Source organism: Rosa chinensis, chromosome 6 (assembly GCF_002994745.2).
Source record: "Rosa chinensis cultivar Old Blush chromosome 6, RchiOBHm-V2, whole genome shotgun sequence".
Taxonomy (NCBI): Eukaryota; Viridiplantae; Streptophyta; class Magnoliopsida; order Rosales; family Rosaceae; genus Rosa; species Rosa chinensis.
Window position 1 is genome coordinate 7,903,431 of NC_037093.1, and position 16,368 is coordinate 7,919,798.

The following is a 16,368-nucleotide window of genomic DNA, read 5'->3' on the forward strand; positions in this document are numbered from 1 at the left end:
TACAGATATTGCGCTCGGATGGCTTGCACACCATGAGAACGTGTTTGAAGAGGTAGCTAATGTGAAGCTGATAGCAGAAGATGAGTTCCCATTGTTATCAGAATGGCAAAAGACTTTCACACATGTTCCTATGATCAAAGAGAATTGGCCTTCTAGAGACAAACTTGTCACTAAATTTCAGGCTATCCGTGAGCGTGGACTTGTCAAGAAGCTAAAGAATGCACCTAAATGAAATGGTTTTTACAATAGAGATGGACACAAGCGAGAGTCAAGTACCAGTACTGATAAGTGATTGAAGTAAGAACCTGAAAATTGTTGGCTTCCTCTTCATCCAGGGAGCTGCAGACGCCATATTTTGGTGCTTTGGGTCAAAGACCCTATTATTTGATGTCATGACTATAAGGTAGCAGGCATGACTTCCAAGTTTTAAAAATTTAATGCTACTGGCTTTCTATATTATTATTTTCTTTATGCTATGAATTACCTTAGTTACTTATTCCAAATGTATGGTATTTAGTAATTTCATGACTATGAGGTAGATTGTTTTATGCTATGAGTTTTTCCGATTCCTTGTCAAGATCTAAATAGTTTTAGATATCTCATTGCTATGTGATTTATTAGTTACCTATTCTAGAAGTATGCTATTTAATGTCATGGCTATAAGGTATGTTTAATGTCATGGCTATAAGGTAGTAGGCGTGACTTCCAAGTTTTAAAAATTTAATGACTACTGGCTTTCAATATTATTATTTTCTTTATGCTATGTATTACCTTAGTTACTTATTCCAAATGTATGATATTTAGTGATTTCATTGTTTTATGCTATGAGGAATACAAAAGTACATAATTAATTAGATAAAACTGAAAAGGAAAGAAATCCTATGTGGCGGGTGAGTCATAGGTAATTAACAAAAAATATTTGTTTGGATTGCATCCAATACAGAGAATGAATTTTCGACTTAAAATCAACTTAACTCTTGATTCTTACTATCAATAGTATTATTGTTACGATTAAGATTAGGGATTTTCATTGGTGTATTCGATAAAATGTCATTAAGAATTTAGTTTGTATAGTACTTTGTATTAGTTCCATACCTAACACAGAGATTCATTTGACTATACCATACTTACTATACACATACTAACTTGGGTAAACACCTGACTTTTAGGTGATACTTGAAAAAAAAAATTAGTAGGTATTATATGTGACTTTCAAGTTCTAAATATTTAGTACCTACCGGCTTTTTTATTTTATTTTATTTTATTTTCTCATGTTATGAGTTTCATTGGTTACTTATTCCAAATGTATGATATTTATTGATGTTCACGGATATGAGGTAGGTTGTCTTATGCTATGAGTTGTCAAGATCTAAATAGTTTTAGATACCACATTGCTATGTGATTTATTGGTTACTTATTCTAGAGTTATATTGTTTAATGTCATGGCTATAAGGTATGTTTAATGTCATGGCTATAAGGTAGCAGGCGTGACTTCCAAGTTTTAAAAATTTAATGCTTACTGGCTTTTTATATTATTATTTTCTTTATGCTATGAATTACCTTAGTTACTTATTCCAAATGTATGGTATGGTAGATTGTCCTATGCTATGAGTTCTTCCGATACCTTGTCAAGATCTAAATAGTTTTAGATATCTCCTTACTATGTGATTTATTAGTTATCTATTCTAGAAGTATGTTATTTAATGTCATTGCTATAAGATATGTTTAATGTCATGGCTATAAGGTAGGAGGCGTGACTTCCAAGTTTTAAAAATTTAATGTCTACTGGTTTTCTATATTATTATTTTCTTTATGCTATGAATTACCTTAGTTACTTATTCCAAATGTATGATATTTAGTGATTTCATGACTATGAGGTAGATTGTTTAATGCTATGAATTTTTTCCAATACCATGTAAGAGGTCTATAGTTTTAGATACCTCATATATTGCTATGTGTTTTATAGGTTCAATTCCCATTCTAGAAGTATGTTATTTAATGTCATAGCTATAAGATATGTTTAATGTTATTTATTGTCGTGGTTCTAATGTATGTTTAACGTCATAGCTATAAGGTTGTAGGCGTGACTTTTAAGTTCTAAAAAGTTAATGCCTACTAGTTTTTTTAATAAATGTTTTTTATACTATGAGTTTCGTTGGATACTCATTCCAAAGGTATGATATTTAAGGATGTTCATAAATATGTGGTAAGTTGTTTTATGTTAGGAGTTTTTTCAGTATATAGTTTTACATACTTCATTGCTATGTGATTTATTAGTTACCTATTCTAGAGGTATTTTATATAATGTCATGGCTGTAAGGTATGTTTAATGTTATTTAATATTATGACTATAAGTTATGTTTATGGGATAATGACCATTTACACAATTTTGGCCTAAAAACTGCCAACTTACTCCCCTAAGAGTTTTGACAGTATTGCTCTCATTTTAATTAATAAATTACACTCATCTCTTTCTCTCAGACTCTCTCTCTCTCCCCCTCCCCTCTTCGATCTATTCTCTCTCTCCTCCCCCCTCACCATTTTCTCTCTCTCTTTCTCTCAACTCGTCTCAGACTCTCTCTGTCATTGGACTCCGCCGCGCTTTACGACTCTCACGACCCAGACCGCGACGGCCTCCCTCTCACTGTCACTGACGCTCGACCCAGGTCTCCAGCGAACCAGGCCTTCAGCGAATCAGACCGCGACGGCTTCTCTCTCTCTCTCTCTCTCTCTCTCTCTCTCTCTCTCTCTCTCTCTCTCTCTCTCTCTCTCTCTCTCTCTCTCTCTCTCTCTCTCTCTCTCTCTCTCTCTCTCTCTCTCACTGACGCTCAACCTAGGCCTCCGGCGAATCAAACCGCGACGGCCTCCAAGTCCGATTACGGCCTCCTAAACTATCTCCTTGGATTAGACGGCTTCTTCTCCCCCGGATTTAGGGTTTCCCAGTGGTGATCCAAATAGGATTTGGCCTCGACGACTCGCTGGTCCCAGTCTAGATCGAAAAACATGCAGAACCGGAGAGAAAGATTTCCGGATCCTGATTTTGATTCTGGTCTGCGTTTTGGATTTTCGATTTGAATTTGATTGTGATGGAATGAATGTATAAGATAGTGAAATCCAGTGAATTCAAGCCTTGAAGAAGGCAGGTCTGCAAGTCGAAGTCTAAGATGGGAGGAGAAGAAGATGTGGGTGCCCAAATCAAATTTTTTTTTGTTGGTAAAAATGGGGCAGAATGCCCAGAATGGGGCAATAATACGATTATTGGAGGTCAATAATATAATTACTGGGGGGGCAATAATATGATTACTGGGTATTATTAGGGGCAATAAAATCGGACCCCTGACCGGATTCCGGTCACCGGAGTCCGCGGCTGGCCACCTGTCACCTGAGTCCGGCGAGGTCTCCGATGACTTCTCTCTCTAAATGACAAAGAAGGAGAAGGCAAAATTGTCCTAAAAATAAATAAAAAGCAATAAAAAAAAATACTTAATTGAGTATTAGGGCAAAATATATATATATAAGATATTGTGTAAGTGGGCAATCTCTTAGAGTGTTTGGGTAAATGGGGTTAATTAACCCAAAAATTGTGTAAATGGTCATTGTCCCTATGTTTAACACCATGGCTATAATAGATGTTTAACGTCATGGCTATAATAGAGAGAAATGAAACTTAGGATAGCTAAATATACTTTCTCTATTTGAGAGAGGCACTTAGGAGTCTAGTGCAGCTGCTAAGGTTAACAATTGATTTAGTTAATAATGATTTTTCGGGTAAAAATTTGTAGCTAAAAGTTAAATGTGATAGCCAAAAGTTAAAATGGAGAACTATTTGGAGTCTGGTGTAATACTAGCTAATTTTTAGTCAAATTTTAGCCAACTTAAGAGCATCTTTAGCAATGCTAGCCATTTTTGAGTCAAACTTGAGCTAAAGTAGATAAAAGTTATTTTGGCTAGCCACTTTAAAAATACGTCTGCATCAGTGCTCTTTTTTTAGCTAGTTTTGAATTTATATTATTTTTTAAATGAAGATTAAATAGTTTAAATGTATTTATAAATTACATAAAATAACTCAAAATGAATTATTTAAATTAGAGAGTCTCATCTCGCTCTCTATATTTAGGAGTGAGATAACTAAAAGTTATAATGGAGAGCCACTTAGAGCATCTTAGCAATGCTATCCATTTTTTATTCAAATTTTAGCCAAAGTAGCTAAAAAGTCATTTTGGCTAGCCACTCTAGAAATATGTCTGCATCAGTGCCCTCTATTTTAGTTAGTTTTGAATTTATATTATTTTTTAATTGAAAACTAAATAGTTTAAATGTATTTAATAATTATATTAAGTAACTCAAAAATGCTTTAAATTATAGAGAGCCCCATCTCGCTCTCTATATCTAGGAGCGAGATAGGTAAAAGTTATAATTGAGAGGCACTTAGGAGTCTGGTGCAACTGCTAAAATATCTAAAAAGCTAAACATCCTCTTCAAAATAGCTAAGGAGTCAAAATAGAGAGTCTGCTAAAGATGCTCTTAGGAGTCTAGTGGAGATACTAAAATAGATAAAAAGCTAAACATGTTCTCAAAATAGCTAAGGAGCCAAAATAGAGAGTCTGCTAAAGATGCTCTAAGAGCAAGTCCACCCGTTGAGGTTGGCAGGTCAATACTATTCACTACTTTTTGCCTTTCATTTCCACCATTTAGGTTGGCAGGTCAGATACTGTTCACAAAAGGTCACTTTGGGTCACTTTCTGGGTTAATTTCTTGACTTGCCAACTGACATTCGGTGACCTTTTGTGAACAGTATCTGACATGGCAATCTAAATGGTGGAAATGAAAGACAAAAAGCAGTTAATAGTATTGACCTGCCAACCTCAACGGGTGGACTTGCTCTAAAGTTATTTCGGCTAGCCAGTTTTAAAATATGTGTGCATCAGTTCTCTCTATTTCAGCTGGTTTTGAATTTATATTATTTATTATATGAAGAAAAAAATAGTTTTAATTTATTTATATATTACATAAAACAATTTAAAAGGAATGTTTTAAATTAACAAAAATAATAGAGAGCCTCATCTCGCTCTCTATATTTAAGAGCGAGATAGGTAAAAGTTAAAATGGAGAGTCACTTAGAAGTTTGGTGCGGCTGCTAAAATTGATAAAAATGGAGTAATGAATAATGTCCAAGATATTGAAACTAGAACTTTGGTACTTAACTGGTCTTTTAATCTTTCAGGTAATGAATAATCATACATGTATGCAAACTAAATAAGTCCAACAACAAGAAGAACAAGAAGCAGAAGAAGAAGGAGGAGGAGGAGGAGGAGAAGAAGGTGACCAACCACTTGGTTTGTATTTGTCTCATGCCAATGGCCAGCTTGGGTTTATGCTATTACTTTGCCAACAACTTTATGGAATTGAATTCAAACAAGCAGTATTCAAAATCATGAACTGATAAGTTACTTAAAGAACGACGTCCCAACTAGATCGATCTTAAGAAAATAAATAGGGGTAAAAATGATATATATTTTGGTGTGAAAATATTGAAAGGGAGATCCAAATATCAAATTTGGAGTTTTGAATAAAATTACTCTTTTGAAAAACTTAAAGGTCTTCCTGGCTAGAGATATGGCTAAAGAAAAGTGAGAATACAACACAACCACGAGTCTCTAGGTTCATTTGGGTGGAGAATGGAGACTATTGGCATGCATATACCTCCCAGGCATAAGTCTCGGAAGCACAAGACTCGTCTATTCAGTGTAGAGTAAGGAAAGAGCTCCCAGCTGAGGGTCCCGATACGCCTCAGGGTGATATCGGGAACCCCAAACGTCCCACACTGAAGGAAATGAAACCCAGCTCCCACAAATCTGCTATATTAAGGTCATCTCCAATAACCCAAAGAGATAACTGTTTACTATCGCTTTACATTATCATTATCTTATAACGATATTGACTTAGGCATTGGAGTGTTGAAGGCCGGTACACCCGGTCTTCCCTCTGACCTTTGTTTGTTTTACAGATAAGCAAGACCGATAGCGATAGTAGCAGACCAAGACATCTGGTGATTTAACTGGTTCAGACCATTTCCTAGACAGCTAAAATAGAGACCAAATTTTTTTCTTAGTTAACAGTTGGTTAAAGAGCAAAGGAATTGTATGTTGAGATTACAGGAGAGAGAAATAAGTTGAAGGTTTTGGTGAGGAGAAGGATGTACTTGGCATTATGGATAGTGGGAAACTTGAGAAGAAAATTAAGTAAAAGTAAAGATTAATTGAGGTACCAAAGTGGAAATTTATGAACTTGAGGTACCAAACTGTCAAATGACTGGGGACTGTTTGTGATATTTTCTTGCCTATATATATGTAACTCCCAACTATTAAGTATTAGATTCACAAGTAGAACTTGATTATGATCAATACGCTTACATTGAACTAAAAATTGCTTCTTGTTGCCTATTGCTCCTTTATAGTAGAGAGTAATCTAAAGCCTCTTCGAATGTCTACCAAACACTTAGCTACCGCTGCTCGAACTTCACATCTGGATGGTAGAAGACTGACAGCAAATTATAATCCAAACATGTGGAGTTATGATTTTATTCAGTCATTACAGATTGATGATCATGATCATGTACGTATGAAGTTTACAATCCACTGCACATTGTGATCACTTTCAATATTACTCAACTAATTAACTAGTATATGTTTGGTTTTGTAGGAAGAAGACAAAGATAATAGGTGGAAGTTGTTAGAGGAGGATGTGAAAAATATGATTGATTATGATAATGATGCGCAATCGCTAGTCACTACAATTGAATTGATTGATGACATCCAACGATTAGGTTTGAGACACCGATTTGAGGCCAGTATAACAGAAGCCCTTGATAGAGTTTTGAAGAATCTTGATCAAATAATAAACAAGGATACTCCAAGTCTCCACCTCAATGCTCTCAGCTTCAGGCTCCTTAGACAGCATGGGTTTCAAGTCTTCCAAGGTAAGTAGCTAGGGATTAACCAATCACAAATTAATCCAAAAATATTTCTTTTTGGTGGTTGTGGGCGAGATGAAAAAACTTGTATAGCAACAAGGTCGGCCTCCTCAGGTCACCAGCGATTCTCCATCAACAACCTTTATATACATTTCTTCCTCCCATGTTATATCACGAGCTGTTGTAGTTTAGTTAGTAAGGAACCTAGTGACTTTTTACATGAGGCACCCCACCCAGGTTCGACTCTCAGCTTGTTCAATTCACTTATTTATTTATTTTTTCTGATTTACTTTTCCCTTCTTTTATTTTTCTGGTATCCTAACATTAAAATTCTAATCACTTCGAGTACATGCCATCTATGACGGTGTCAAACTTCTATATTTCTTTGGATATTTTCGTCTCTCCATGTCTTAATTTTTTTCTTCAAAACTATTTTCTCAAGGGTGGTTCTAATTGGACCTCCAAATTTGATATTTGGACCCCTCCTACTTATTAAACCTCCAATTCACTTTTTTGAATACTTAAAAAGCTAAGTACACCTCCTTAATTTCACCAAAACACCCTTGAACAATTAAATCTATATTTTCAACAATTTGTTGTTTTTTTTTCCTTAATCTCTATCAATTCAACCACTAAAAATTTTGTGAGGGGAGCTGCCTACATTTTTTGTGTACTTTCAATGACGGAACCAGAAAGTGATTTTTGGAGGGGCCGAACAAGTAGACAGTTATAAAGATTTTTCTTTTAATTCGGATCGTAGTTTTTTTTTTTTTTTTCAATATTAGTTGTAGAAAAGACTTTGGTTTTCAAATAAATTAGTAATAGTTACACCAAAACATTCAATAAATATACTTGTTTAAGGAAAATCCAAATCATATTGTTTTGAATTTACTTTTGTATTAAATGATAAGGCTAGAAATTAATTATTTTAGGTAAATTATAAAGTTATATAAGTAATATAAGGAAATTCTAAAAAAAGTTTGAATGTTATATTAATGCGATTGTTCAAAAGAAAATTGAATGTTATATTAATGAGGGAGGCAAGAAAAGTATTTTTTTTTTCTTTCTCTTTTTGTCCTTATTTGTCTTTTCATATGAGTTGACAAAGTCTATTAATCATTTAAAAAAGATAGAGGTCCAAATATCAAATTTGGAGGTCTAACTAGAAGCACCCTGTAATTCCCTCCCTCCACAACCTCAAACCCTAAAATAAAACAAAAAAATAAAAAAAATCCCACCACAACAATAGACTTGAAGCCGCTATAAGTCGAGGGTATTGAAATAGTCTCGAGTTTAAATGTTGAGATACCAATATGATGGTTGTCAAATGTGATGTACCAAAGTGATGAATGAAATTTATTTGGGATATTGTTTGCAAAATTTTCTCTAGAAATCAATATTCTTGTACCGTAGATGAAATTTCACAAGATAGTATGTTTTATACTAGCGGTTACATAGAATCTCGAAATAGACCAACATTTGTTGAAACCCCTCACCCATCAATTTTTATTTTATATTAATTAGATATTTCTTCTTATTGTTTTATTGATCATCTATGTTTCTAGTCTTATTCAAACATATCAGACTGTAGAATCTAGTTTTAACTTCTTCTTTTTTTCCTTTAATTAGGTTAAGCTCACAGACTGTTGTAGCTGTTGATTAATTCACATGTCAATTTAGTCTAACATGCATTTATATGTTCCTATCAGATGCCTTCAAAATTTTCACAGACTACGACGGCAGCTTTAAGAATTGCCTTTGCAAAGATGTCAAAGGGATGCTAAGTCTGTACGAAGCTTCATTCCTTGGTATTGAAGGAGAAACCCTCTTGGATGAGGCCCTTGCATTCACCAGCATGCATCTAAAGAACCTCAGCATATTCCATGTTACTCAAGACAAAGGTGTATTAGAGCAAGTGAGTCATGCATTGGAGATGCCATTGCACCACAGGATGCAAAGATTAGAAGCTAGATGGTATATTGAGGCATACGGTAAAAAGGCAAATGCAAATCAGGTGCTACTTGAATTTGCCAAGCTAGATTACAATGTGGTGCAACAAACATACCAAAGAGATTTTAAAGACGTTTCAAGGTGAAAAATAAAACCTATAGATTATACTAGTACCTATCAGTTCTACTTTTATTAGTTACTAATTAACTTGCAGGACCGGCTCAAGCTAACATGCATTTTGTAAGGGAGGATGAATTGAGCAGGCGCTCTTGAAATATTTGGGACCGGCCAAGGTGGTTGCCTTACTTGGCACCCCTAAAGTCGGCCCTTGTAGATCCTATATACGTGCAAAATATTCCATACTAACTTAGACTCTCTAATGATAATTCCATTAAATAGGTGGTGGAAGGATATGGGATTAGCAAAGAAGTTGTCATTCAGCAGAGACAAACTGATGGAGCTGTTCTTTTGGTCAGTTGGTATAGTGTTTGAACCTCAATTCAGCAATCTTAGAAAAGGAATAACTAAAGTCAGTGCTCTAATAATGACTATTGATGATGTCTATGACGTTTATGGTACTTTGGATGAACTGAAGCTATTCACATCTGTTGTTGAAAGGTAATTAATTGGTTCGATATTTTCATTAGACTAATTTTCGAAAGGGCAATAAAAGTAAACTAGCAAGTCATTAGTCATATACTTATATATAATGAGCGAAAATATGTGTATGTAACTATATATATATTAATCCCAATTAGTGGTAATTCAGATGGGATGTGAATGCTGTGGAAATTCTTTCAGAGTACAAGCTGAAGCTCTGTTTCCTTGCTCTCTATAACACTGTGAATGAAATGACTTATGAAACTTTGAAGGAGCAAGGAGTGAATGTCCTTCCTTACGTGACAAAAGCTGTAAGTACATGTATACAATTCCTTAAACACATACTTAAGCTTTAGAGTCTTGTGATTGTTCAAGTTTTTTTTTCTTCAGCAATGGCCATATGTTGATGATGATCTGTGCTCTCACATCTTGCTTGCATATTGATTCTCAGTGGGCTGATATGTGCAAATCTTGGTTAACGGAGGCAGAGTGGCGTCACAACAAGTACACACCTACATTTGAAGAATATCTTGCCAATGCATGGATATCATCGTCCGGGGTGGTAATTCTAGTCCATATCTACTTTCTATTGAATCAAAATATCTTGGATGAAGCACTTAGATGCTTAGAGAATCACCATGATCTCTTGCGTTGGCCATCTCTTATTTTTCGGCTCTCAAATGATTTGGTTACTTCGAAGGTCTGTCTTCAATTAATTGCTCTTCATTTCCATCTTTGACATCTATTCTCTAGCTTTTCACATATTGGTAATGTGCTACGCTGCAGGCTGAACTAGAGAGAGGTGAAACTGCAACTTCTATATCCTGCATCAAACGTGATGGTGTTGTTTCTGATGAGGAATCTACTATCAAATATATTACTAATTTGATTGAGAATAGTTGGAAGAAGATGAATAAAGATGGACTACTATTTGGTGTTAGTAGTGCTTCTTCTCCATTCACAAAGGAATTTGTAGCAGCAGCAATAAACCTTGCTCGGATTGCCCAATGCATTTACCAATATGGAGACGGGTTTGGTGCCCCAGACAAAAGAGTAAAGAATCAGATCCTAGCAGTGATTGTACAACCCGTTTAATGGATTGGAGCTCTGTTCATATCTTCTGAGGAAAAAAGTAGATATAATCGAAACTGGTTTAACTCAAAATAAAGTCCCACATTTAAAGTTTAGGACTAAAATTTATACATTATCCAAATTCCCAAGAACATTAATTTAGTTGTGTTAAATAAATTTGTTGACAAGAATAAGGTTAAGTTCTTTTCTCAAATTTGTTTAATAAGTTTTGTCGATATGCATGCTATTGTTAGATTTGAGGATGTAATTGGGTCTGGGTGTACCATGATTGATTTAGCAATAATATTTCTCGACTAGGACACTAAAGTTCTTCTCAAAACCACTTTCACTTGTTTTAAAAACTCACCTTGAGCTTTATCTATTTTTTCACAATGTTTTAATATTTATAATTAATTTTTTTGAGTAATGTTAGTTGAATCACTTTTCTAGGTACCATATGTGTCTTACTTTATATGGATGTAGCACAAAGTTTAACTTATCAAAGAATTTTATTAAATGACAGGGATATGCCACATTAGCTACGATAGAGATTTCTCCTTGTAATTTCTTATTTTCATAAAAACAAAAAAAAAATCAACGTTCCCATAATGGGGTGCTATTGGGTTTTGGGCCCAATTTAGCCTGACGGGCCTATATCAAATTTTGGTTCCTAGGGGATTGGTCCAAGACATCGTGCTTTTGTTTGGGGTGGCTTCAAGCTAGCTTAGTAATCAAGAAGACTGATTTCGTGTTTGGTGTTGAAGATGAATTAAGTTTTCTTTTTAAAGCTTACTGCTATGCCGTGCTTTGCAACAAATTCAAGAGATTTCAAGAGCACCACAATTGAATGCATTGGCGAAGAAGATCTCGCTAAATTTTGATCTTGTGTTAGAATGCTAATCATAATAAGTGTAGGCTTGCTAAATAAGTGAGCTTCATTGTAATTGTCACACCCCGAATTTTGAAATAAGGATTCAAATCCGGAACATGACTAATAACAATACAAATAACGTTCTGAATTTTTCTCTCAGAAACAACCACACCTTACACCTCTTAGTATTACATAAACCAAATCCTCAAGCTACTTATTACAGCACACTCTCACCAAATCAAATTGTAAGCTCAAATGAGTATAATTCTCCTCACAAAAAAAACAAATGCTGTAAATCTAACACTAATACTCTAAACCGTACGATCACTGCCCTGATTCTCCTGACCTGTGAGATTACCCGCTACACAATTTGAATAGTGTACCGGGATTGCAACAACACAAAACCCGGTAAGCTTTTTGCAAAGCTTGTGAGTAAACAAGAAAGAACTGTTGATTGATTTAATTACAATTATTATAACTCAAGTAAACAATCAACACACTCACAAGATAACTCCAAAAATCATATAAACATAAAAGTAGGTATTTTTTGATACTCTCTCTTAAAACTCAATCAGCAAATATTGCATCATTAATATGTGAAATAACATTAAAGCAATGCATGCTTGATTTTCTTTTTACCAACACCCTCACATATTCAAAATATATCATGGATAGATATTTGATCAATTTCACATATTTCAAATATATCATGGATAGATATTTGATCAATTTCACATAACACCTTCACATATTTCAAATATATCATGGATAGATATTTGATCAACATAACATAAGTCTTTTTAGTGAATTTTCAGATTAACTGGTATCAGATCATAAATCCACGTGTTAGGGTCCATAATACCAAAACACGGGAAAACCAGGTTGACTGGTATCAAATCATAAATCCACGTGCTAGGGCCATAATCCCAAAGCACGGGTAAGCCGCAGCATACCAAGGCCACCACCAAGGCATGTATACTCAAAGTAAGCACCCTTCCTAAGAGTATAATAGTGCACTATCTGAAGGGACTAGGGCCCACAGCTTAACAACCACGCAGCACCCCCACGAAGCATAACCACGAAGCACCACGAAGCACATTTACCAGTAATTTACTTAAGCACGGGGTTGTTGTAATCACCCGGCTTCATAATTATATTTTTCAGACATAATCAATTTCACAACATACAATCTTTATAAATTTTAGATTGTAAATATGCATATGTACACCCACATAAGAGACATATTATTTCAAGACAAATCTTTACTTCTTAAAATAATTTCCACATATTCACAATTTGGCATATGAAATAGCTTTCACACCACATGATCAACATTTCATTATTCAACAATTAAATGGGAGATTAATAGCTTGAATAATATCCAATCAATTCTCAATCATTTCATCATGCCAATCACACATCAACCAAAATATATATTCCACGTAAATATATATATACGTAATCATCCGCTCAGGAATGACCACTAATACCAACTATAGTTCAAGTATAAAAACCGTGAAATTCATTTGTATAATAAAATCATTTTACTTACCTATGGACCGTAGTTGATCAAGTCCATATGATTTAAAACAAATATTTATTCCATAAATATTTTCACATAATTGCGATATTTTCACACAATTGCGACAAAAATAAAGTAATTAAATTTATTCGGTTCGTAATATGAACCATGTGAGGTTTACTCACCTCTAATCCAGCTGCGTCTTCTAAAAAGTCGAATATATCAATATTCCGAACGCTCGTCAACTCAAACCGTCAAGTACCTAATCAAGTACGGTCTTTGCTTAGTAAACGAAACACGAAATAACCTTAAACGACGATCCAACGGTCGGATTCAAAAATAAAGGTGATCCAACGGTCGGATTCGAAAATAAAGACGATCCAACGGTCGGATCGAAATTATATGATGTTCCAACGGTCGGATCCTCACGGATCGCCCTTAGGATCATCCTCCAAAATTATCACGAAGATCCAACGGTCGGATCTTCCTGAATCGTCCTTATAAACATCTCCACAAAATTTCATGAAAATCCGACGGTCGGATTCTCACGAATCGCCTTCAGAATCACTATTTCACAATTATACGAAGATCCAACGGTCGGATCTTCGCCCGTGACCACACAAAGTCATCGGGACAGTCATACGATCATCATATTAAAATTTGAAGTAAAACCGATGGTCTGATCTTCACAGATCGTAAACCGAAGATAAAACGTAAAAACGTTAAATAGTAACGTCAAAACGTAAATCCACTATTTATCAACTTTTTCTAAAATAATCATATAATATATCAAAACGCTCGTATGGATGCATAGATGAATAAACTGAAAACAGAACACAAAAATACGGCCGGACGCGCCGCCACGCGCCGCCACAAGCGGCGGTCAAACCGGCGGTCAACGCCGGGCCAACCACCTCCGATGCAAAAGTCGTCAACTACAAACTTCTTCAAAATAAAAGGGTGATCAACTTTTATACCTGGAGCTAAGCGAGATTCGGTCTAGATCGCCCTAGATCAAGCTTTGAAGTTTGGATTAATCACGGCCGTCGATCACGTTTCCAGATTGAATCAGGGACGTCCAAACTTCAACTTGTGATCTTTCACTCCACACTCAAAATCGTCGAGCAAGGAGGATATGAGGATGATCAGGGGGAGGAGGACAACCCAAAACCGAGAGGATCGGCCCATGCAACGCCGGCACGACCAAGATCCGATCGGGTCGAAACGTAGGTTCGGAGGGGCTTCGATCCAGCTTTCGGAGCAGCGGCGGAGCAAAGCGACACCAGAGGGAGGCTGTACGTGCGGAGGCGAGTCCAGTGAGGGCCGGGTCCGGGGCCGGAGAAGGCCGGAGGGGGGAGAAATCCCCGGGTCGGGTCGGCGGGTCTGCCGGCCTGGGATGGGTCTCGAGCGAGAGAGAGAGAGAACGGGGGAGGGACTGAAGAGCAAAAACTAAATATTTTCGTCCTTAATGAAAAATCAGAATTTTTCCCCTATTTATAGAAAATTCCCAAATTTCAAATATTCATAACTTATTCATACGAACTCCGAATATTGCGTTCCACATATGCACGCGATCGTATCGACGAGCTCTACAACTTTCATGAAGGAAATTTTCTCAAATTAGATACGCATAAAAAGTCACTTTTTGAGACCCCCCTAAATAACGTTCGATTTCGAAATAAAACCGTTTGAACTACTTCCACAACTTCTCCAAGCTTCGTACTCGCTCCTAATACCGCGAAATCAATTATAAAAATCCACGGAATTTAATTTGGATTTTTCGGGGTATTACAGTAATAGTGGATGGTACCAATATTTCCTATCTCGCTTGGCTGATAATGAGCGGAGGAAATCATGTAAGTGTTGTTCTGGCCTTGGAATGAATATCTCTATCTTTTACTCAAAAAAAAAAAAAAAAAATCGTAGGTGAGAAATCGTAACTGCATGTATTTGTAGGTAAGAAGAAACAAAGGCATTTATTTGCACGTATTGGCAAATAATGAGCAGAGGAAATCATTGTGAGTGTTGTTCTTGCCTTGGGATGAATGATATCTCAATCATTTACTCAAAAAAAAAGTTCATAGGTGGTCAAACATCTTTAGAAAACTCAAAGAACTCATAACTGCATGTATTTGTAGGTAAGAAGAAATAAAGACAAATGGTATTTTTTTAACTGCAGTATGAGAAATAACTAATATTTCTAAGGAGACTCATAGAAGAGTTATTGCTAGTACAAAGTAGATATAGAGGAGAAAGGGACCTCTCACGTACCCTAGACACTCACAGGCCATGTTTGTTTCCCAGAATCTGGGCATTGAGAAAGGAAAGTGTTTCCTTTCCTGCGTTTGGGACAGCCAAGGAAGGGAAATTGGTTCCCAAAGGAAAGGAAAAAATGGAGGAAATTGGTTCCCCCCCTCCCTCAGGATTCACTTTCCCAATGGAAAGGAAAATGATTCATTTCCTTTCCACCAACCAAACATAGAGTAAGTAATGAATTACGGTGTTTAACCCATATAAAGGTGACATCTTTGTCCCCTAAACCCTTAACTTCCTGCCATTACAAACAATACAAGCTATATCACGATCATACCCTAAATACACTCTACTAGCTCAAGTGCCTAGAAAGGGGAAAAACATGTGTAATTAGACCTGGTTAGAGACTTAGAGAGGGAAATTAAATTGATCTCAAACTCAGGGCAATATGCATTTAGTAGTAGCCGAGCAGGACGTATATTGTTAATAAATTATAATCAAGATCATGACAAAGCAATGGGTAATTTGATTGGTCTCGATCTTCTCCAATAGTTCCAGCAGTATATTTGTTGTTATAACTCTACCTTTCACAAATAGGTTCCTTCTTTCTAAAAACCTCATATGTGAAATATAGTATATATTAGCCTATTAGGACATGATCATCATTGTTAAAGATTCAAATTAATTAAGATCACATCTTTGATATTCTAATAATTTTGCAATCATTGTTAACAGTTTATAAGTTGTTGAGATGTGAGCATAGGTGGTCAACTAGTCATTTTACTGGACTTGGAAACAGATCATGTCCATTGTTGCTTTTCACTTTTCTGTACGCACAATTGTGCATTACTTCCAAGGTGTTTGAGAATGTAGTCTCTGATTTAGAGTACTTTCTTGTGAATCTTGTCCGGGTTTGCCTGATATGATCATAGAGATAAAGGTCCACAGGATCCGGAACTTTCAAGGGTTTCAGTTACCAAATGGGAGGAGCTAGCTGAGGGGGCCTCATATAAAGAACTCGAGGCACCATGTCAATTAGTACAGTAAGGCAGCACAATACAACTAACTCTGGTGCATTCTTCCCACTTCACCATGCAAGAAAGAAAGTCTGTTCGAAGTGGCTTGGTT

At 35.8% G+C, this 16,368-nt stretch overlaps 1 protein-coding gene across 1 annotated transcript; it reads left to right on the forward strand.

Moving 5' to 3' along the window:
• Positions 1-6,418: 6,418 nt before the first annotated feature.
• On the forward strand, positions 6,419-10,783 carry LOC112170738 (tricyclene synthase TPS4, chloroplastic). The gene is made up of 7 exons (XM_040507631.1): positions 6,419-6,615; positions 6,703-6,979; positions 8,683-9,064; positions 9,323-9,541; positions 9,693-9,834; positions 9,975-10,223; positions 10,310-10,783. The coding sequence occupies exons 1-7, from the start codon at positions 6,484-6,486 to the stop codon at positions 10,616-10,618; spliced, it is 1,710 nt and encodes a 569-aa protein (XP_040363565.1). The 5' UTR covers positions 6,419-6,483; the 3' UTR covers positions 10,619-10,783.
• The last annotated feature ends 5,585 nt before the right edge of the window (positions 10,784-16,368 follow it).